The 23,888-nt window shown below is 39.9% G+C and overlaps 1 protein-coding gene across 1 annotated transcript in view; it reads left to right on the top strand.

The window, feature by feature from the left end:
* The window catches only part of cep295 (centrosomal protein 295), a 115,923-nt gene that overhangs the window by 34,261 nt on the left and 57,774 nt on the right, over positions 1 to 23,888 (top strand). The window contains exons 10-17 of the mRNA XM_069890827.1: positions 2,546 to 2,791; positions 3,029 to 3,135; positions 4,112 to 4,288; positions 7,221 to 7,321; positions 8,521 to 9,148; positions 17,151 to 17,262; positions 19,566 to 19,745; positions 21,082 to 21,315. Coding sequence (XP_069746928.1) covers positions 2,546 to 2,791; positions 3,029 to 3,135; positions 4,112 to 4,288; positions 7,221 to 7,321; positions 8,521 to 9,148; positions 17,151 to 17,262; positions 19,566 to 19,745; positions 21,082 to 21,315 — 1,785 coding nt within the window. The remainder of the gene's footprint in view (positions 1 to 2,545; positions 2,792 to 3,028; positions 3,136 to 4,111; positions 4,289 to 7,220; positions 7,322 to 8,520; positions 9,149 to 17,150; positions 17,263 to 19,565; positions 19,746 to 21,081; positions 21,316 to 23,888) is intronic.

Genomic DNA, 23,888 nt, shown 5'->3' with positions numbered 1-23,888 from the left:
GTATGTGGCCATGCTCTCTGGCCATGCTCTCTGAGGTGTGGAATAAAGTAAACAATTTTCGGAATGGGGAAGAGAATTTTGAAAGCATAGATCCAAAGGGTCTTGGGAGTTCTAGTGCAGAATTCCCTAAAGTTTAACACAGTTGGTTGTGAGGAAAAATGCAATTTTAGCATTAATTTTGAGAGTACTACAATATAAAAACTAGGATATAATGCTGAGTCTTTATTAGGTGTTGGTCAATCCAGATTTGGAGCATTGTGAACAGTTTTTGGCTGCATTTCGAAGGAAACATGTGACATTGGAGAAGGCCCAGAGGAAGTTTCTGCTCTTGTTGTCTAACAGGGATATAGAGAAAATAAGGGGTGATCAGGTTGCAAGGGTGATGAAAATTTAATTTGAGGTACACAAGTACAATTACACTGAAATTCTCGTTTGCTGCAGCAAAACAGTTATGCAGGATAAACCAACTACAATACTGTTGCTTCATGCAATTGTTGTGGTGTTATTTGTGCTGTCAGTAATGCTGTAGATTTGTGAGGTTCACTGGCAGCCAAACATTAATTGCATGATATACCAGATTCTACATGATCTGTGCACAATTACTTTTCTTTCATTCTGTCATTGTGACTTTGAAGGTAGAAAATGGCCACGTTTATAGTGAGTGCATCAGATGAAATGGGAGTGAACACGCATAGGGACCCATTGGTGAGAAGATGAGCATCTTGTTCACTGGACCAGGCATACTGAGACCACATTAATGGCCTTCTTAAGTTGGAGGAATGTACTCAGAGGTCTTCTGTGGTGTCATCAACTGGCCTGGAAAATTTGTTCTGAGAACCAATGCAGGTTAGCACCCAGAAGTTTTCAGACCTCAGGCAGAAGTTCTTACCTGCTTTAAGAAGGCCATCGTCATCCCAGAACCGAAGAACATGGTGGCGGAATGAAGGGTCTGGGTGGTGGGGGTCTTTGGGGATAGAGGCTGCTTTTTTAAGACACTGCCTTGTGTAGATGTACTCAATGGAGTGAAGTCTGGTGCCTTTGGTGTCACAGACAGTTAACAACCCTCTGGAGTTTTTTTCTTGTCCTGAGATTTGGTGCCTCCATACCAGACAGTGATGCAACCAAGCAGAATACTTTCCATGGTATACCTGTAGAAGTTTTTGAGACTTTGGTAACGTACCAAATCTCGTCAAACACCTCACAAAGTATAGAAGCTGGAGAGCTGCCTTTGTGATTGCATCAACATAGAAGCACCAGGACTGATCCTCAGGGATGTTGACACCCAAAAATTTGGAGTTTTTGACCCTCTCCACGACTGAAACCTCAATGAGGACTGAGTATGAAGTCCACAATCATTTCCTTGACTTTGCTAATGTGGAGCACAAGATTATAGGTGTGACATCTAGAGCTGATCTATCTCCTTCCTGTTTGCTTCCTCATTGCCGTTTGTGATTCTGCTGACAACTATGGTGTCATCGTCAAACTTGTAGGTTGCATTGAAATTGCCTGGCCACGCAGTCATGGGTTTTTAATGTCGAGCAATGGGCTAAGCATGAATCCTTGGGGTGCACTTGTGTTGATAGTCAGTGAGGAGGAGATGTTTCCAATTTGTGCTGACTGGTCTGATGAGCAAGTCAAGGATCCGGTTGCAGAGGGGTGGGGTGGGGGGGGAATGCAGACACCCAGAGTTTGTAGCTTCTTGACCAACGCTGAGGGAATAATGTAGTCTGTGAAGAGCTGCCATATGTATGTTACTATTTTTGAGGTGATCCAGAGCTCAGTAGAAAGCCAGCGATATTGCATGTGCTGTGGAGCGATTGTGATTAGGAGTAAATTCGATATCCCTATGCACCATGCCATCTGAGAGTTGCATAGTTGGAAGTTCTATTTAAGAAAATTTGCGGAAGCAATTTACATCTCTCTCTGATCATGGTTTTTTAAATTTCCATTGATGGTAGACAATTGTGGCTTAATCTTTGTCAAAAAAACACTGGCATTGATTTCCGATGTTCGAATATTTTTCAGAACCCAAATGAAATTCTGGCTTTAATTGTTAATGTTCATGATATAGTCATCAACACAATAGAACCTTGCGTGGATTTGCCCACATCAACTTTTGTTACTTTTAACAGGAGATTTGAGAGATTTTCTGTTGTTACTGAAGAAATCTTTAGAAGAACGTTGAAAATAGTACTATGTACTTTGCACAATGGCTGAATTGTTTCAGAGTATATTTCTGGATGAGACTACAGCAGGAAGTAATATAAATGTCTCCACAGGCATCTGGCTATATTTCTGAAGGTAGATAAGAATCAGTAATAGGAGCTGAATTTATTTAAAATGGAATGGAGTTCTTACTGAGTCTTTGGGGTTCTCTTCAATCCAAGTAAATTGCTGCCTATGTTCAGGGCTAATGTTATGATTATTTACATCATTCATACATGTATATGTATTCCTGTTTAATTTGCAATAAGATGAGTGAATCATGTAGAAATTAAGAAATGTTTGCACATTGTAACCAATTTTGTTTTCTTCCTCTGTCAAGTTTCACCCTCAGTTACGGGTCACTCAACTGCAAGTCCATCTAAAGCGGCCTTAATGAAACTCCTTACCAAGATAAAGAAACAAAAAGATCATTGTATCATGAGCTCTGAATCAAACTGCATAAACAAGGATGTGACCATTGAATCTGGTTCCATTACTACTGAAGAAACCAAAGAAAGAACTTTGACACAATCTGCAGCCAACACAATCGTAAGCGTAGAGCATCCAGAAATGCATTCTCAAAACAGTAAGTGGAAGTTTTGTTTCAAAAAATACATAGTTTAAGGTATTTTTAGATTTCATATTCATCAAAACTTCAATCTGATGTTTTGTAATGTGACTTGTAGAAACTTTCATATAGCAAATGTAAGAATGTAAAACAAATTTGGGATTTTGTCAATTTGTTAGAAGATCGTTATCTTTAACGATAAATTGTTAATATTGTGCATAATGTTTGAAGCATAATCCAAGTGGTGCTTTATAGATCAAAAAGCAATTTCTGAAGAAACCATAATTGCTGGAAATACCACTTTGTTCCATCCTAAGGAGCAAGCCAGTAGAATTCGATCTGATGTTGACAGAATGAAGCAGGTGTGTATGAAAGCAAAATAAAAACATTTAAGTTCAGGAATTGTATTTTTTTTTGCACATTTTGGTTCTGTCTCCCATCCTCAGAAAAGCAATATTTATCTGCAAAATGCAAATTAATACTGATAATGAATTTGAAATTTATCCAGAGTCTATTACTGATAATGAAGTGCAGTGAAACAGTTTTTACCTCCATAATAGTAAAGATATAAATGTTATTTCACCAAATACATTTGGTTTTGCTCTTTATGAATAATGTCTTTTGGTTTTCAATTAATTTATATTTGAAATCTAAGAGAAAGGGGTGAGCAGTCTGACCCTTCATTTCTGTCCATCATTCATCAAGATAATAGCTGAATTTTCCACCCCAACACCATTTTCTTGCACTATCCCTATTTTTCTTGATATCCATAGTATCCAGAAATCAATCAATCTCAATTCTGAATAAATTCAGTTCAGACTTCTATTGTGTTTTAAATGGGGTGATATTGTTATTGGTAGTCATGTAATGGCAATTTAATTGACCTCCCCTGATTGATAAATTACTTGCCATATTTTTAAATTTGATGGATTTTATCCTCTCAAGCCCTTGCGAGAGGGAACTGTTTTTCATAATTCCATTTATTTTTAGATTCAAGAAGTAAACTTATTAATCTTCCTGAAAGCTATTATTTTACTTGAGAGATATTTTAATCAGCGCTTTTATTTTGATTTTTGGTGGAACATGAGACAAGAATGTGTGTGCAAACACTGCATTGTCCCACCGCCCCTGGAATTACATTGGTAACCTCGGGTGTCCTGTTGCAATAACATTCTTGTATGTACAAAGCTCCAGGAATTTACATTTGTGAAAAGTTTCAATGATCCTATTTTGACATCTGTAATTCATCTTGATTTATTTTCACAAATTGATATGGATTGAAAGACTCGACAAAAATTTGATGTTAACAGAAAACCTTGTTCACTTGTTTTTGATCAGTTAAATGACTTGGAACAGCAAAAGCAACAACAGATGACTTTGCTGTGGCAATCTGAACAGGAGAAACGAACTCTTGAAGCTAATTTACAGAAAGCTCAGTTACAGCAGCAGCAAGAAATGCAAATGCAAGAAACAATAAGTGATTTGGAAAGGCAAACTTTGCAGAAGCATGAACAGGTAAAAGATTTTTGAAATATCAAGAGGGGAAAAAAACACATTGAAAGTAATTAATTCATTTAGATACACTGTTGTACTCTGCAGATAGACAGGGCATCTCTGTATGCTGAAGATTGCAGAGGAAAGTTTGTCTTTTTAAATAAATATTTCAGTATAATAATGATGAGGAAATAACTTGTCCAGTCATGTATTTAATGTAACATTTTGGGTTGGGTATCTATCATTTTCAATGCATTTATTCTAGTTTCCTAATCCTGTTAACCTTGACTAACAGAATTAAGATTCCTGCTTTCCACATGCTCCCTGCAGTATCACTGTTGTTCATACAAACTCCATATTATCGAAGTTGTTCAAGTATGGAAGGAAAAGAAAATTGCAATGGTCATGGCATGGTTAGGAGAAGAGATTTTTTAAAAATATATAGAGAATTCTGAAGGCTACATTGCCTGGCTGGTGTTAAAAGCATCAGTACTGAGGTAGATGAGAATGAGAGGGAGAAGGTCCAGTTGTTGTGGTCCACGTAACTATAGATAGCATAGCTAGAATGAGGAAGACATTGGCTGTTGTCCCAGGTGACCTCCGCACAGTGGGAAGATAGAACGCTGACCTACCAGAGGCTGGCGCTCCAATGATGAGTGCCAGTGCAATAAATCAAGTCTTCATCTTCGACTTTGTCTGTATCTCTTCCTTCCACACTTGCTGTTGTGCACACGCTACAAAGAGTGTTTTACTAAAGAATTGTGAGAAATTAGGCAGGGTGAGGATTTTTAACTTTATACATGCAGCATGGTAACAGGCCCTTTAGGCCCACGAGCTTGTCCTGCCCTATTAATCTATAACCCCACCCCTCAGTACATTTAGCACAGTGGAGGGGTATGGAGAAGTGGCTAACTGGCTAGAGGTCATGGGTCAATAAGTGGAGGGTAGAAGATTTTAAAAAAAAAAACCTGACAATTGATAGAAAGAGTAGCTCTCTGGAGAAGGAAGGGGTGGGGAACTGGAGGAAAGGAGATGGGGATTGGAAAGAGAAGCTTGGGAGAGGGGTTTAATAATCTGGAGAAGTTGATGTTAATACTGTCTGATTAAAGTCGTGCCAATACTGAATATTAGGTATTGTACCTCCTATTTGCAGGTTGCCTTGTTTAGGCAGTGCATAATGCCATGGACATGTCTGAGTGGAAATTGTGTATAAATTAAAATGGTTGACCATATTAAAATGGTGGTCCATATTCAGCAGCCAGAGTGAAGGTCTTCATAGAAACAATCTTCCAGTACACATCCAGTCTCTCTGATCTTGAGGCTACAATGCAAGCACCAGCTGCAGTAGATAACCCACATCCGTATATTGAGTTTATTATGTACAGGAGTACATCCATTTAATCATGAGACACTGGTGAAGGAGAGAACTGTTCCATTGAGAGTGACTGCTCATAAACCACGGAAGAGTAACATGCCCTAATTAACATTGTAAATGTGATTTTAAAAAAATTGGGGGTGTTGGGGAAGGGGGAAATCCCAAGAATAGCAAATTATCAAGCAGTGGAACAGAATATTGAGGGGGAAATAGTGTCATAGTGTAATGGCCAGAATATGTTAATAACAATGAGAACTGAACAAATCCAAATACATAAAAAAGCAAAGCTTTTCTGATTTGAATGCACTTCACACTTTTTACAAGGGAGAAAAGTTGATAGAACAAAGAGCAACATTGGTGTATGATGTAATAGCTATTTCAAAAAGTGGTTATGGAGTGAATTTGTGAAATGTGAGCTTCGCTTTTCGATCGATACTTGATGTCTAAGAACAGGCTATTTTACATATAGTCTTGTGGAAAGATTCATAACAAATGTTGCAGTTAAAATTTCCCTAAGGGATAGTGATAACAAAGTGATAACATTTGAAATGCAGTTTGTGATGAATATCATCTGTCTATAATCAGTGCTTTCATTTTAAAGTACAATTATAATGGCATAAGAGAAGTTGTCCTGGGTGCACATAGTAAACAAGCTAAGAGTCGGGTCAGTAGATGAAAGGTGAAAGACATGCAAACAGCGATTCTATAATGCTCAGTAAAAATTTATTCTAATCAAAACAAGGGATTCCATGAGAAAGTGATAGAATCTATGGTTCTTCAAATGACAAGAGTTTGTGACAGACCAGTGAACTGGGAGGTTCTTGAGATGCAGCAGAAAGCTAAAAAGATAATGAGGCAAAGAATTAATTTTGAAAGAATTTTATTAGAGGGTGATGGTGTTCCTTGAAACTGTATCGCAATTTTCTGTAACACAGTTACGTCATCTGCATGTGTCACACGAGTTGGGGGAAGAAAGGTGTGTACTATTTTACTCTCTTGTGCTTTCACGTGGGCAGCACGGTTGGTGTAATGGTTAGCACAATGCCTTTGCAGTGCCAATGATAAAGACTGGGCTTGGGTTCAAATCCCATGCTGTCTGTAAGGAATTATTTGTACGTTCCCATGTGCCTGCGTGGGTTTCCTCAAGGGGCTCTGGCTTCCTTCCACTGTTCAAAAAAAAAAGTACTTGGGGTGTAGGTTAATGTGGTGTAAATTAGGCTCATGGCCGAAATGGCCTGTTACAGTGCTGTATGTCTAAATTTAAAAATTAAAAAAAATGTAAACATGTGAATCGGGTGCAGGAGAAAGGCATGCTTGTACTGTAATTCAATAAGATTTTGGCTAATTTGATTGAAATGCCATCAGTTTAAAGTATCCTTTTATGTTGCAAAGATTTTTAAAAAAAAAAAAGGGATTGAGCCCTTCAAGGTTGGGAAAAATGTTTTTGTATTTTTACCTTTGCTACATAAAGGATACTGTTGTTTTCTCCGGCATTGTTTTTTTGCTTCAACCACAGTATCTGCAGACTTTCATGTTTCACTAATCAAAATTGTTTGATTTATTGTGTGCTCTCTGCAGTTGAAACATTCCAAGATTTGTGTGTCAAATGCAGTTTTGCCAGAAGATGAACATATGCTTACAATCCATCAATATCAACAGCACCTTATTGAGAAAAACAGGTAAAAAGCTCAGTGTAAAGATTTGGTGATGCATTTTCCTGAAAAAGTATGAATCATTGCCTTTTAATATTGAGCTGGTGGTTGCATTTTCTTGGAGAAATGTCTGAAGAAAAATTGATAATACAAACTTGGACATTAAATTGCAACCAGCTAATCATCAGAGCTAGATTAAATATCAGATGTCTTGGAGAAAAATAGGCAAATTAGCAATAAGATTGGTGTATTTTGCTCTCCAACTAGGTTTTGAAAGTTTACAAATGGGATTAAATTTTGTACATTTAAAAACTGTTAATAGGAAGTTCAGCGATGAAGCAGTTGAAGATTGTTGAGCCTATGGTATTAGCCAGTAGAAGTCGATATCACCAATGTCTTGGAACTGAAATGATTGAGCTCCAACAATTATAATTTTTTTTGCGCTTGAAGTAGTTCCATGCAGTTATGTTTTCTCGTCCCATTTTATAACTTTACCAGAGCTTTCTGACACTCAGGTTGATCACGTTGCAGTGTTGATGTCAAGGGCAGCAGCTTTTGTCCATCTCTGTCTTGTCCATGATTGGACCAAGGCTGAAATGAGCACTTGTGCTGAATGGTTCTGATGAATTCCAACTTGAGCATCAGGACATGTTGTCAAGCAAAAGAAACACAAAAACTGCAGATGCTGAAATCTTGAATAAACAATGAGATGCAGAGGGAACTCAACTGGTCATGCAGAATCCATGGATAAAAATGGACAGTGTTCATTTCTTTGATCAAGAGTTGCAATTCTTTGATTTCTGGGAGAAGATTGTAGATATATGGTTGCAGCAAGTTCTGGAGAACAATTATTGAAACTAGCTTTTTATTCTGTACTTTTGTGTAAATTAAATGAACTGAACTTTAAATTTCCTTATTTTAGAGGAATTTTGAATGTTTTTAAATCACTGGTCCAAGGTTTCACAGATAATTTGATATGGTGTTTTCTGGTGATGCGTTTTGTGGCAAGGAAAAGGAATACTGATATTTTGGATTGAGACCCTGCATCAGACTTGCTGCATGGTCTTGATTCAAAACATTGACTGTGTATTTCCCGCCCATCCCCCCCCCTTCCATGCGCACACAGGCACCCAACTTGATTAAGAGTTTGTATTTTGCTCCAAGTTCTAGCATTTGAAGTCTTTCCATGTTTTACCAAGTCCTCATTTCACAACCTCATTTTCAAGGCTGCATAAAACATCAGCGGAAGAAATCCGGAAACAGTTGGAAGAACAACAGTTGGAAAAGGGATTGCCTTCAGTTTTCACTTCAGCAAGGTGTACCTCTGGGCAGAACTCTCTTCATCAGATTTGTGACAATAAACCTAGAAGGCTTGTCAATGCTAATCAGAGGCTGTTTGTTGTAGACAATAAAAGTCAACCTAATCTTTCAAGACCTGAAAGACATGATTTTGAAGTAACTGATCTGGAAGTATTGGAACCTTGCATAAGAATTTCAAATGCAGTTGAGGCAGAGCAAGACATGAGTCAAGTAGGTTTGATCGATAATGAATCAAAGTTTGTCGAGATACAGTTAGGAACAGCAGAAATTGAAGAGGAAAGATTAAACCAATCAATGTTTTCTATAGCGTTGACCAAACCTGTTGAAATCATGAGTCAGGAAAATGTTTCCACTTCGTTGGTGGATATTTCTGTCCAACAAGAACATTTAAAAGCATTGCAGCAACAGCTGTGGAACCAGAGGGAAGATATTCTTGCCACACTGAAGTTGCAAGAAGAATTCATCTCTAGAGAACATGAGTTAAAGGAACAGATGCAGCAACAAACCATGGAGAAGAATTGGACTGAAAATCAGGTACATTTTGTTCATTTTATAGCAGTTTTACTTTCTATGTATAGAATGAAAAGAATGTGACTACTTTAATATATTAATGTAACTTGATTTTAGACTTGCCAAGTCCAGAAGTTGTCTTGAAATAAGAAAGTGTTGGAAATTCTCAGCAGGACTGGCTGCATGTATAAAGAGAAAAATGGTTAATATTTCAGATTAACTACTTATCAGAACTGGGAAAAGATTGAAATGAACAGGAATTTGCAAATGCAGTAGAAAGGGAGTAGTTGGAGATGTCTGACAGGCTGAAAAATAGTATAGAGTAAGATATAAAAGGAGTGGCATGAGCACAAGGATAGTCAGGAGGAGGGGGTAAGTACAGAATTGCCACTGTGAATGCTTGACATCTAGAATAAGCATGGTTTTTTTGAGTATTTAAAAATTTCCATAAAAGATTACTGTAATAACACAACTTTCAAAACAGCAAATAAAGTTGCTTACCTGATGGTTTCATCCCATCCCAAAATCCCATCTATCAAAAAAAATTATAAAAAGGTATAATCTAGCTATATAAACACAAAAAAATTTTTTTTGGATTGCATAGAGTGGTGTCTAACACAAACAAAAGAAATTCTTCATTACCATTCAGAGGAAAATTATGCAGGTCCAGGGGCATAGTAAGGACATCGTTACAAATTTAACCCTAATATGAGTAGATCATAGAAACAAACATTTTAACAATCCTTCTAATAAGTTCTACTTCAGTACAACTAGAAAACAACATGGTCCTAGCTTGTGCCGCAAATATGCTCTTAATTGAAAATATCAAAACAGGATTGAGTTGCTCTGTTGCAGCCTGTGCATGTAGACATGGACTGGCCCACAAAATGGCTGACGAACGAGCATACCTGGGGCGTGTCACCTGTTGTTTTCCCAGGTGTCTTCCCACACTGCAGGAGGACTGGGAACTGGCAGGAACACCAGCACCTAGACCGGTGCTCTGATGACACGAGGCCCTAACGTCAGTGCTTGGAGCCCATCTAAATGGGATGGCCGGAGCAATAAACTAATCTTGATGTCAAGACTTTGGTATGTGTGTCATTCTTCTCCATGCCCGCATAGCGCGAACACGACATTGGTGACCTGACAGGTATGACTAGCAGTTGGACCTGAAGGTGATGGACCAGGCAGAGCCAGTAACCATCCATGCGGTCTCACTCAGGCTTCCAACGTTTTAGGTGTCGCATGTGTGGTTCAAGCAGGCCGAGGCTCAGTTCCTGCTTTGACTCATTGCTGCCGCTGACATCGCTATTTCTATATTGTGAGCGCTTTTGATCAAGACAGCAGCAAGGGTCATAGTGTTCCTACAGCAGTCTCTGGAATGAGGCAAATACGCAGCCCTCAAAGAGCTGTTAACCCACACTTTTGGCCTCTCCAACGCCAACCGATTGCTGCACATGGACAGATTGTGGGATCGGGCTCTGTCTGCCCTAATGAGTGAGATGCTTGCTTTGAGGGCCACAAACCTTCCCTGCTCTGAGCAGATCTTTCTGGAGCAGCTACCTGAGGATATCTGATTCTTGCTCACAGACGAGGACTTTAGCGACCCTCTGAGTGTTGTGGCCCAGGTGGACATGATCTGGAGACAGAAGGAAGATACAAACTCCATCATAGACCACATCAGCAGGCCCCATGAACAGCTGTCTGCGAGACCAAGACTAGCAGAGAAGCAAATTAATGCTCTGGGACAATTCTGCTACCATCATCAGCGATGGGGTGCAGAGGCCTGTCATTGGCGCCAACCCTGTGGGTTTCCGGGAAACATTCTGGCCAACTGTCACTGACTGTGGCGGTTGGCTCGAGTGATGGCCTCCTCGACGTTTGGGACCCCTTGTAAGGCAGGCGTTTCCTGGTTGACTCTGGGGCTGAGAATAGCAGCCTACACCACCCCCCCTTGCAGGCCTCGACACTTGCAAAGCAAGCAGCTCCTCCATCTAGACTTTTGGTACTCACACCATCTCCCTTTGGTTGGGTGACAACAATTTTACATGGACCTTTGCAGCAGTCAGGGGGGCGACTTCCTTTGCAGCCACTGCCTGCTTGTCAACCTCAAGGGATGGTGCTTGATGCATGCCAGAACGTTTCAGACTCTATCTCTGAGGGAAGCCAAGCTACCCTCCTCCACCCCCCCAAACCTTGACTCTATAATGTTTTCTGACAACAAATTCACCTGCATCCTGGCAGAGATCCCTCAAAAGTGGTGCCACAGTTCTCCGTTGTTGACCCCAAGCACAAGCGAAGGCATCACATTCTGACGGGGTGGGGGTGGGGGGAGAAAGAGAAGGGGAAAGAGTCCAGTCTGCTCCACGCCAGGGCATGACTCCCTTCTGATATGCTCAGCCTAGTGATGGAAGAGGTTTAACAAAATGGAAGAGCTTGTGATTGTGAGGCACTGACAGTCCCCAGGCCTCCACATGTTGCCAAAAACAGAATGGTGGTGTGTGCCATGTGGTGACTACTGCCATCACACCTGACATATCCCATGCCCCACATCCAAGATTTTGCTGCCAACCTGCATGGAGCTTGGGTGTTTTCTAAGATGAACCTCATCCTGGTGTGCCACTAAATCCCAGTTCACTCTCAGCACACCCACAAGACCGCAATTATAACCCAGCTTGTTTGAAATCCTATACATACCCTTTGGTCTGAAAAATGTGGCACAAACTTTCCAGTGAATGATGGATGCAGTGGCCAGGACCTCCCATTCGCATTCATCTATTTGGACAATATCCTCATTGCTAGCCACAGCTGCAAGGACCATGCCGCCCACCTGAGTGAGATTTTGCTGATAATTAACTCTGCGACCGGGGCACAGAATAAACAGACACAGGGAAACACCTCTCCCTGAAAAGGTTGAGGCAGTCCTGCTCTTTGCCAAGCTAAGTACAGTAAAAGGGCTACAACAATTCGCTGGTATGATAAACTTTTATCATGGATCCATGCAAGCTTCATCCAGCATCATGAGCCCCCTCTGCGCTGATGGACATTACCTTCGAGGGCATTCCAGAATGTCAAAGGTATGCTGGTTAATGCTACCCTCCTAGTACACCCCAGACCGGAAGCACCTACTGCTCTGACAGTTGTCACCTCCAGTAGGTGGCGTATTGGAACAGTTCATTGAAGGGCAGTGGTGGCCTCTGGCCTTTATCAGCAGGCACCTCTGCCTCCCCAGAACTCAAATACAGTGCTTTCAACCTGGAGCTATTGGCGCTGTACCTGGGGGCAAGACATTTCCATTACTTTTTGGAGGGTCAGTGATTCAAGATCTTCACCAATCATAAGCCGCTAACTTGCCTTCCATAAGGTATCAGACCACTGGTCGGCCCAACAACAGACACTTGTCCTATGTGTTCGAGTTTATCATGGACATACAACACATTGCAGGGAAAAGCAATGTGATAGCTGACAATCTGTCACACCCTACAATCGAGTCAATACATGCCCTGTTCCGGGGAGTCGACTACATGGCTCTCGCCAAAGCACAGCAGCAGGACACTGAAATCCCCATGTTTCAGACAACCGTTTCTAGTCTCAGGATAGAAGTCAAGATGGTGGCTAGCAGGTTTGTCTGGCATTGCCTCTGTAAGCAGGTCAGCCAATGGGCCAAAACCTGCATGAACTGCCAGTCCTCCAAAGTACAGACTCACTCAAGGGCACCCACACAGACATTTGAACCAATGCAGCGCAGCTTCAGCTACATACATATTGACATAGTGGGGCTGCTACCAGTTTACTGTGGGGAGAGAGACCTATTGACCATGGTTGACTGCTCCACGACATGGTCTGCTGGCTGATACCACAACAGATTCTGGGTCAAAGAGCATCTAACCTCAGACAGGGGGGCACAATTCATGTTTGGTCTCTGGGCAGTGCTGGCTATCTTCCTGAGGACACAGCTCCACCACACCATGGCATATCACCCTCAGGGTTGGTGGAGCGGTTTCACAGGCACCCGAAGGCAGACTTGATGTCTCAGCTCAAGGGTCTCAACTGGGTGGACAAACTGCCTTGGGTCCTGCTGGGAGGAGATGGTCTGCGGCACACCATTAATCATTCCGGGGGAGTTTCTGGCCCGTGTTAAATGCATGGAAGATCCTGTGGCCACCCTTGAATTTGTGGAGAAAATTGGGGTCCCTGGTCCTGCAACAACCCCCACCACATGGCCAACCCAAACATAACATCCCCAGGGACTTGAGGGATTTGTGCGAAAGGTGGACACTGGCCACCCCTATGAGGGGCCCTTCAGGGTCATCAAGGACAACTATTCCACTTTCATCCTCGACATCATCGTTTAAGAGGAGACTTTTACTATTGACTTCCTGAAACCAAGTCAGCAGACAACAGCCTGATTGCCAGTTCGGTGGGTGGGGGAAAGAGATGTATAGCAGTCTGTGCATGGAGATGCAGACCTGGGGGTGGCACTGTCCATTGTCCCAGGTGATCTGCGTGTTAGGAGGACGGGGAACTAGTCCCAGGCTGGTGCTCCGATGATGTGAAGTCCTGACAAGCTCGTGGGGCCCATGCTAGTGTGACAGCTAGTGTAATAAACCAGTCTCGACTTCAAGGCTTTGGTGTGTGTCATTTTTCACACCCTTGTAGCGCCAATGCTACAGTACCATATTTATTCCTCAATTGCTCAAATGACATGAATTGACCCCTTTCATAACAATCTTCAACATTTATAATTCTCTTATGAAACCAAATATTCAAAGATTATCCTTTGAAAAAGATACAAGGATTTTGAATCAAAGGCATTTTAGGTGATTATAGACCCTCTTAGACAAAAAATCATTTTTTTATTCCAAATATTAATCAGATGCTTCAATAATGGTGCATCTTATCACAAACCCATCAATTATCACTTGTATATAAATTCTTCTGCTTTCCTATTTTATCCAATTCTATATCAACCCTTGTCAAATTTTCACTTTCAAAAAAAAATCTTGTAATTTTTAAAATTAGGAAGGTGTGGACCTCCGAATTTATATTTCTGTTAACCTCTCTATGGAATCTCTTAACATTTTACCTTTCCTGAGAAATTTCATTTTATGCTTATTCAATTCTTGGGAATATATTCATCTTGATACAATTTACCCTTCCAACTAATGATCAATCTCTTCATGTACTCCTTTTTAACTTTAGAAGTGAAACTTATAATTTGACTTCTTAAATATCCTTTAAAGTATCCCATATAATAAATTTATTGTTTACCAAATTCAAATTTGTATCACAAAATATCTGAATTTGCGTTCAAATAAACTCAAAAATCCTTTCTCTTCGACAAAGAATTCCATCTGTAGATCACCCTCTCTTGATCAGACATTCCCATCATTATTAACAAAGGTGAATGATCACATAAAGTCCTTGCTGTTGTAATCATCTTCAAGAATCATAGCTTACATTTGATCAGAAATCCAAAATAATTCAATTGTAGAATAGGAATCAAACCTACTCAAATAAAATACATACTCTTTCTCTAAAGGATGAATCCTTTTCCATAAATCTGTCAAAACTAAAGTAGCTTTAGCTCCTTTTATCCTTGACGTCACCCAAGTAGATCTAAACAAAAATTAAAATCACATCCTATTAACATATTCTCGTACACCTCTGGTAAATTAAGAATTTAGAAATTTATTCAAGATGCATCAATATTTGGAGCATACAAATTTTCAAAAGTCCACATTTCAGAAAATATTTGGAAATGTGCCGTTACATATCTCCCTGCTGGGTCTGTCACATTTTGAATTTTAATTGGAAGATTTTTTTTAAATCAAAATTGCCACACCTCTTTCCTTAGAATTAGATGAAGATGACATTGCAGTTACTTTTTAATTTCAAATGTTTTTTTTTCAGTTGAATGTGTCTTGAAGAAAGGCTTAAATTTTGGATTTTCTTAAATTGTTAAACATGAAGCTAAATCTGGATGGTTACAGTCAGAATATGATGCAATCTTCTCTGAGTGTAGTTTGAAGAATTGATGGAATGGAGTAGAAGGCCAAGAATAGAAATTGGAATGAGGTGGAGAATTAAAGCAACGTGTAACTGAACACTTGGGGTAACACCTGTGGACTGGGTAGAGGTGTTCTCCATTTGTCCTTCCAATGTAAGAGAAATTGCATTCTGAGCAGGGAATGTCAAATACTTAAAGTGCAAGCATGTTATAGAGCATTGAAGTTAAAAGCGTGTTTCAGAACTGCACTTTCAGTTCACTGTTAGCATAGCTGCTTAATTTACCACACTTTGACTTCTCCATCTCACCAAATCCATTATACAGCAGCAATTGACTTCCATTACTTTTTAAAAATTTTTTTATTTTTCACATTATGAACCATATTAACCAAAATACACACAAACATTTCCCTCTTGAATATACAGTGTCATTTTCTCCCCTTTTTCCCCCTCCCTTCCCTCCCTCCTTCCCACACCCCTCCCTACCCACTAAACGTTCAACATATACAATACGATAAACCCATTAAACAATGTCATCACACAATGAAAATAAACAAGGAAATTGTGTCATCTACTTTTACACACTGGGTTAGTTCATTTCGTCGTCTTCTCATTCTGTCATTTTAGGGGGTGGAGGTCCACGGTAGGCCCTCTCTGTTGTGTTCCATGTACGGTTCCCAAATTTGTTTGAATACTGTGACATTATAACAAATGAAGTACAAATATATAACTCATGATACAATGTTTGCATACCACCAACTGAAAACCTCCTTGAAGGACAAATTGGGAAGCAGGCTGAGGTTACCAGAAGGAAGCAGCTTTGAAGATGTGATTACAGACAATGATAATTAAAAGATTTATAACAAACATGTACATCAAGCTAAAAGAGAACGATGAAATAAGCTGTAAACCCAAACAAAAGTGGGAGCAAGATTTTAACATAAAGATTAATAAATGAAACATGGGAAAAGCTATGCTCCAGAACTATGAGAAATACAATCAACACGAGGTTACGCATGATACAATATAATTGGTTACACAGGCTATACACCATGCCCCAAAAGTTAAATAAATGGGACCCAACAGTATCAGATAGATGTTTTTGCTGTAAGAAGGAAACGGGAACAACAGTACATGCAATTTGGGCACGTGAGAAAGTGGAAAAGTTTTGGGAAGATCTAAATCAGGTATTAAATAAAATCACAAAAAGCAACATCCCAAAAAATCCAGAGATCTTTCTTCTAAGTAATATAAGAAGTAAAGAACTAGGTCTCAATTTGGAAGAAGCACAAAAAAGATTTATTATGATAGCCTTAGCTGTAGGAAAAAAATGTATAATGTCTACCTGGAAATCAGAAGAGAGCCTGAGAGTACGGCAATGGTACATAGAAATGAATAAATGTATAAAAAAAAACATATAATTTAAGCAATTGACTTGCATCACTTTAACTGTGGTGCTGCATTTGTGATTGGAGGAGAGAACAGAGGGAAAAGTGTGATACGGTTAAGTCCCAGGAAAAGTTCAATAACAGGAGTGATAGTTTTCAGATGTTGATGGGAAACAAAAGATTAGTCTGGAGGAGGAAATATGACTGCAGAAAATCTGAAGTAAAATGCTGGTGTAATCAGGAGCAAAATCAAATCTGCTTGGAGAAACCCAGTTGGTCGAGTAGCATCAGGGAGAGAAAATGTGTCAGCATTTCTGAATGGAACTGTTCATCAAGACTAAGTCTCAATGAGGGTTTATCACTGAAAATGTTAGCAATTCTTTTCGGTCTGATTTTTTTCAGACTTCGCCTGTTGAGTTTCTCCTACAGATGGTTTTCTTTAGTTTAACTCTTGGAGTCTTGGAGACTTTTTGCCTAATCAGATGAATTGCTGTTTTAACGGAATAGCTGCAATTCAAACCATCCACTCCCTTTCTTTTGCTGTCTATATTGTTCCATTGAAGTTTATTATAACTTAAATGTGTTAAATATGTCAGTTAAGTACTACTTTTAAATGTTTTTAATTCTAGTCTGGGCAATTGATGTTGCATGAGGGAATACCTGCAAAAGAAAATGGCGAGCAGCTTCCACTCCATTCGGACAAGATGCATTCCTTGGAGGATTTTACAACTACATTGAGTGGTAAGAAATTTGATTTAAATAACAAAGAGCAGCTCTTAAGGTCCAATATCAGTTCAAATAAATGAAGAATTATTTCTGCCTTGGTATTATAATTCCAAAACATGCCACACTGGTAATTTTAACTATAAATTGTTTAGTTCTATCCTTGTAGTTTAATTCTGTAGTTAATTTTTTTTAAACTAAATTTACATTGGTGCACCCAAACACATGCTTTTATACCCATAACCATTTCACCTATTACATTTATTAGATTTGAAGTTGTTTTCCCACTGTTTAGATATACTTGGGACAAACAAAAATTAGATATCAGTGGATAACTTTGAAGATTCTATTTAACATGGCATTAAATTCAATGTATTCCTTTTATTGTGAATCAATTTTTGTGCCTGTATACATCTTAAGCTGCCATTCTGATATCAAGATCTGTAAGCATTTGATGAGCCTAATTAGAAATTGCAGGGTCTTGCATGGATGGGACAAGCAGGGATTGACTTGGTGATTGGCTGAGTTTTATGTAAGGTGTCTCATTCTTGCCACTTTCACAGGTCTGTGTTCTTGATACTGGTCTTAAGGTTCTCCAATTCACCTGGATTGTTCCTTCATTCTCAGCTGTCAAGAGCCAGTCCTTCCTTTGAGAAAGGTGGCTTTAAGCATATCCTTGAAGCTTGTTTGCTTAATATTTTCTCCTTGTCAAACTTGTGGACGACATGGGTACCCTTTATAACTGACCAATATCCCAAGTGTAACGAGAGATATTAGTCTGGAAATGGACACTGATCCTTTGAGGGAATTTGGTGAACTTGCAGAGCAAACTTTAATGGTATTTTTCTGTACCTTGAGGTGCCTGCTGTGAGTAAGCTGTCTTAGATGCATATGGGAGGGCAGGTTGCTTTGCTGCCTGATAGATGATGAGTTTGGAACTATGTCTGAGTTCCAATCATCACCAAATACCTTTTTTCTTCAGTTGATTAAAGACTCTGCCATGCATTGAAAATGCTGGTAAATTTCATTAATGTTGTATTCATTAAGTGTTTTCAAGCTGCCTTGTAAAATGGGGTTAACAGGTTAATTTGCCTGGTTGGTGCCCCACTTACAAGGCAGCTTGAAAGGATCTGATCCGGTCAACGTGCTCCTAAATCAACCTGGTCCCTGCCCTACCTAAGAGGTAGTCAGGGAACCAAGTTAAGATTACCCAGGTCAATTACCCAGGTCTTGTCTACCAGTGGCTTGAAAACTATAATAGCCAACCCGATTTTTCCAGTGATGTCAGCGTTTGTGTGCATGCGTCACTGGGTTGGTGTCGTTCAAATGTAGAGAAGGAACTCAGCAGTGCAGGTGAGGAAAGGGGATATTATAACATGGTTTAAGAGTGCTTACCGTGAAGAGTAAGGTTAAAATCTTTTACTTCATTTCATCCGGTTAGTACTTGACATATCACTCACTGCGTCATTGTGGGGGAGGGATCCCCCTTAAATCGCAGGGTTGGTAATTTTCCCCCTGCAGATTAAAAGGTTCTGGGAGCACCTTTGACCCATTAAACATTTGGGAAGTGGTCCACATTTTGTTATCAGAGGGAAGTGTGATGCAGCAAGGGCAAATTAGTAGAGAATCTGTGACAAGGGATCAGTGAAAGTGATGTGAACACAACTACACTTCAACTACAATGAATATTTGGTGGAGAATGTAAGTGTTTAAAATGGATGGAATGCAAATTAACTAGGCTATTTCATCCTAAATAGTGTGAAGATTTTTGTGTTGGGGCTGCCCTCACTCAGATATGTGGAGATTACAGTTTCATATCTGGATTGTGCCATGTGGGGAAATTAAGTATTCATTTCTGGCCTTGCTTTTGAAGCTACATTATTTATGTGGCTGGCCAAGTTATGTTTTAGTAGAGTGATGCTGAGGATGTTGGGTAATTCAACAGTGAAGTTGAAAAAGAAAATGAAGGAAACCTGGTATTGATTAATGCAGCATAAAAGAAAACCATGCAAAGGAACACGATTCATCCCAGAACTAAAAGTTTTAGCTTTGATTGCACCTGGAGGTTAATGGTTGCTAGCACCACTTGATCAGCCATGAAACTTTCAAGATTCTTTTACTTCCTTGGTTAGTTACTTCAGGTGAACGATTAGATCTTCTGGGGGGAAAAATAGATACAAGCAAGGTCAAATGAGGGGGAAAATCTCCCATTAATGCTGAAATGGGTCTATTGCCTTCAGATCTATTTTTAAATTTAATTTTGGGTAATATAACAAAATTGATATAAAGATTTTTTTGTAATTTTCCTCAATATTTCAAAGGTAGCTATTCTGTCGAATCTCAAAGTACTGAAGTTGTTACAAGAGGTTCTCAACATTGGAGGCCTTCAAAACCACCTGTAACTAAAACGAGATTGGGTCTTTGTGGACTAATTGAACAGCATGAATTAAGTTCCATTCAGGAAGTGGAATCGCCTAAAAGCGACAGGCTATCTATGTTTGGTAAGTTTTTTCCAATGCAATTTTGTGATCATGAGTCATGAACACTGACCCTACTTGTTGTTCAGCATGGCTTTCAGAAGAGGGAATTGCAATCAGAATTATTTGCCAAATGCTGGAATCTTTGGGGCAGCACAGACACAATTAGTAATTCTGGGTTTGCTGTTCCAGAAACTCTGATTCATTCCGGATCTTGGATGCTGTCTGCATGGAATTTGTATGTTCTGTCTGTGACCTGTTTGGTGCTCTTGTTTCCTCCCCATCCCAAAGATAGCTACTGTAAATTGTCCTTCATGCAGTTGATAAAATATGGGGAAGTTGATGAGAACATGAGAATTAAAATTGTATGATTGGTATAAATAATTGGTTAATAGTTATCAAGTACTACATAAAACAAAGAGATTGTTTCCCTGTTGTATATCTATCCATGCCTGCTATGGAGGAATCAAAGGCGGTGATGATGAACCAAGGAGTATCATTTTTTTAACACCATGCAGTCATCACTTGATTGTAATTGGTTTTGTGTTGCTATTTAAATTCTTTATTTCTAAATGAAGCTATAAATATCTATTTATATATTTGTTGCCCCATTCCTCAAGTGTAGTAGACGTGACTTTTTTCATGACCTATCATCCAGCTGACCCTGCTATAATTATAGATTTAACCAAGAGTATTGAATTTAAATTAAAAAGTTGGATGAAAGTACAGCTGCAAATTGTATAGGGGAGTAATGATCCCTTTGGATGCAATCTTTAGCAAGGGTTTTTAAACAAGTGAATAATTAGTTTGGCCTAAGTTTAAAAGACACTCTTTAATGCCACTTTATTTGCAGCTCTCTTGCTCAAATGAATGAAGAATACATTATCTGGTCAGTTGCCTTGTCTGCTCTAAATAAGTGCTTGGTTGCTCCAACAGATATGTTGAGAAAGCCTAAGACTGATTCTGGACGGGCAGCAGGGTTTTGGCTGTACACTTTAGCTGCTGCCTCTTGGTTTCTTTTCTGTTTATGATAGCCTATATAATATTTCCAGAATTTGTGCTTAATGTTTTTTAATGGCCTTAATTGAGATGGCTTGATCTGTGTAAAAACACAAATGCTGGAATAACTCAGCAAGCCTTCCGGTGTTCATGTGTGATAAAGATGTATTACCAAGGTTTTGGGCCTGAGCCTTTCCTCAAGGTGTGACCAAAAAGCAGGTAAGGGGCTTCTTGAGGAAACATTGGTTATATATTTTTACCTCCTATGAATGCTGAGAGATCTGCTGAGTTCCTCCAGCATTTGTTTTTACTACAATAATTAAGTCTATACACTTTTATTCCATGGTTTGATTTATGTCAGTTAACAGGGTTACATCTTCAAATAACTGCTGTAAGTCAGAAACCAAGGAATTACTAAGAAGTAGAATGGATCCATCTTATCCTTCTGAAGCAATAAAATTGAATTTGTCTAGTGTGTCAACTAACAGCGGTCAGCAAAGTTCTAGTGTACCAAGTACTGCAGAATCCATCCAAACAGGCAGACTGACCTGGAGAGATAAATTGAAATTGGAAACTGATAGTCTTTCAGTGCAAGGTAAACAATGTGTGAGTGTGTTTGTGATTTACTAAACCTCCAAAATTTGACCAAGTTTTTGATTTGTAATGTGTCTCCCAACTATCTCCCAATTGTCAGAATTGCTGTTATGATGTGATAAGAGCAAAATATCTATCCTACATTGGGTCGCTAACACAAGCTCAATTTCTTTTGATAACTGTAAACTGAATTAAAATATTATATTTGAGCTCACAATGAATTTGAGACCTGGCATCTCCATTGCTGATCAGCCTTCTTCATTCCATCTTTATAAGATTTCTTGCTCTATTTTTCATCCTATTCAGTTTCCCTCTCCATTCTAATCTTGCTAATCTGTGTGTGCTTCAATGTCTTTTTAGTAAAGCATTCTCATCATTGGTTTAACATTTGGTGTTGATCCTCCCCATGGACTCCACTACCACTTATTTATATCGATAGTCTTAATTGTGGTCTAATCATTTTTCAAATTTAATTGTCCCACCATTGATACAAGTGCCTTTAGTGACCAAGGCTCTTGCCTTTGCAGTTCTGTCTCTGATATTTGTTGGGATATCTTGCAGCACTTATGTGAAACAATTGTGTTGTTCTGTTAAAGGTTGCACATAAATGCAAGCTGTTGATTTGATGATTACGATTCCATTGCATACAATTTGATTCAATTATTCAACTGAATAAACAATTTGGAATTGTAAATTTCAAGAGTTCAGTAAATTATTACTTTGAACAACCATTATAGTTGTCAGTTAGTGATTTGTATTTTTTGCTCCCTTATTCACTTCACACCATTAATTATAAAAAAAATGCAGTTTTTCTGGCATAATTATATTATAACTTAGTCAATTAATTCTGTAATAAAAGGTTCATATTAAAGCATTCCATATTTTATTGGAAAAGAGCTAAATATTTCTGTTTTGACAATGAAACTTTATTTTTCCAAAAAATTAAATGTTTCAATTACCAGGTTCACCGCTCTGAACTGAAGTACAAGTGCCTAACCTTTTATCTGGGATCGTTGAGAGCAGACAACTGCCATTGTTCAGAATCTTCAGGATTTCAGAATCAATTTAAAATGGCAGTCCCGTTAAGCACTCCCCACGGTGCGCTGCTGTCTTTCTTTTCCCTCTGTGCGCTGTATGCTGCTGTCTTCTCCCCCTCAGCTCCACACAGCACGCTGCTGTCTTTCCCCTCCCCCTGCCACGCTGTCAGCACCAGGAGAACGGCCCCTTCTCTGTTCTCATGCACTGGTGCTGGTATAGCGGTTTCAGCTGCGTGGGGGAATATGGTCAGCAACAATGGCCATTGATCCTGTATCGAGCAGCCATTGGGCCACTTGAAAGCACTGGACAAGTGTCAGTATTGTGTGATTAGGAGACGCTTATAAAGATGTGGAACAACATGGATCTTCGAGTGTGAGTTGAGCGAGGGTCATGCTCGAAGGATAGTGATACCACTAATTGGCAACGTGGAATATGATGGGATACACGGGAGTTGAGCAAGGGTCGGGGTCGTCACGTTTGGCGCCAAACTCCATCTTTGAGCAGATGTTATCTACCAAGAAAAGTGCCAGTTTTTGGGGTTGCCGTTTTTCAGAATCCTGAATAAAAGGTTAGGCACCTGCAAGCTCACACCAAGACACAAGAGAAACTTGTCCGTGAACTACTCTTTGCAGACGATGCCGCTTTAGTTGCCCATTCAGAGCCAGCTCTTCAGCGCTTGACGTCCTGCTTTGCAGAAACTGCCAAAATGTTTGGCCTGGAAGTCAGCCTGAAGAAAACTGAGGTCCTCCATCAGCCAGCTCCCCACCATGACTACCAGCCCCCCCACATCTCCATCGGGCACACAAAACTCAAAACGGTCAACCAGTTTACCTATCTCGGCTGCACCATTTCATCAGATGCAAGGATCGACAATGAGATAGACAACAGACTCGCCAAGGCAAATAGCGCCTTTGGAAGACTACACAAAAGAGTCTGGAAAAACAACCAACTGAAAAACCTCACAAAGATAAGCGTATACAGAGCCGTTGTTATACCCACACTCCTGTTCGGCTCCGAATCATGGGTCCTATACCGGCACCACCTACGGCTCCTAGAACGCTTCCACCAGTGTTGTCTCCGCTCCATCCTCAACATCCATTGGAGCGCTTACATCCCTAACGTCGAAGTACTCGAGATGGCAGAGGTCGACAGCATCGAGTCCACGCTGCTGAAGATCCAGCTGCGCTGGATGGGTCACGTCTCCAGAATGGAGGACCATCGCCTTCCCAAGATCGTGTTATATGGCGAGCTCTCCACTGGCCACCGTGACAGAGGTGCACCAAAGAAAAAGTACAAGGACTGCCTAAAGAAATCTCTTGGTGCCTGCCACATTGACCACCGCCAGTGGGCTGATAACGCCTCAAACCGTGCATCTTGGTGCCTCACAGTTTGGCGGGCAGCAACCTCCTTTGAAGAAGACCGCAGAGCCCACCTCACTGACAAAAGGCAAAGGAGGAAAAACCCAACACCCAACTCCAACCAACCAATTTTCCCCTGCAACCGCTGCAGTCGTGTCTGCCTGTCCCGCATCGGACT

Source organism: Narcine bancroftii, chromosome 7 (genome assembly GCF_036971445.1).
Source record: "Narcine bancroftii isolate sNarBan1 chromosome 7, sNarBan1.hap1, whole genome shotgun sequence".
Classification (NCBI taxonomy): domain Eukaryota; kingdom Metazoa; phylum Chordata; class Chondrichthyes; order Torpediniformes; family Narcinidae; genus Narcine; species Narcine bancroftii.
Note: the sequence above shows the minus strand (reverse complement) of the source record. Positions and strands in the feature narration are given on the sequence as shown.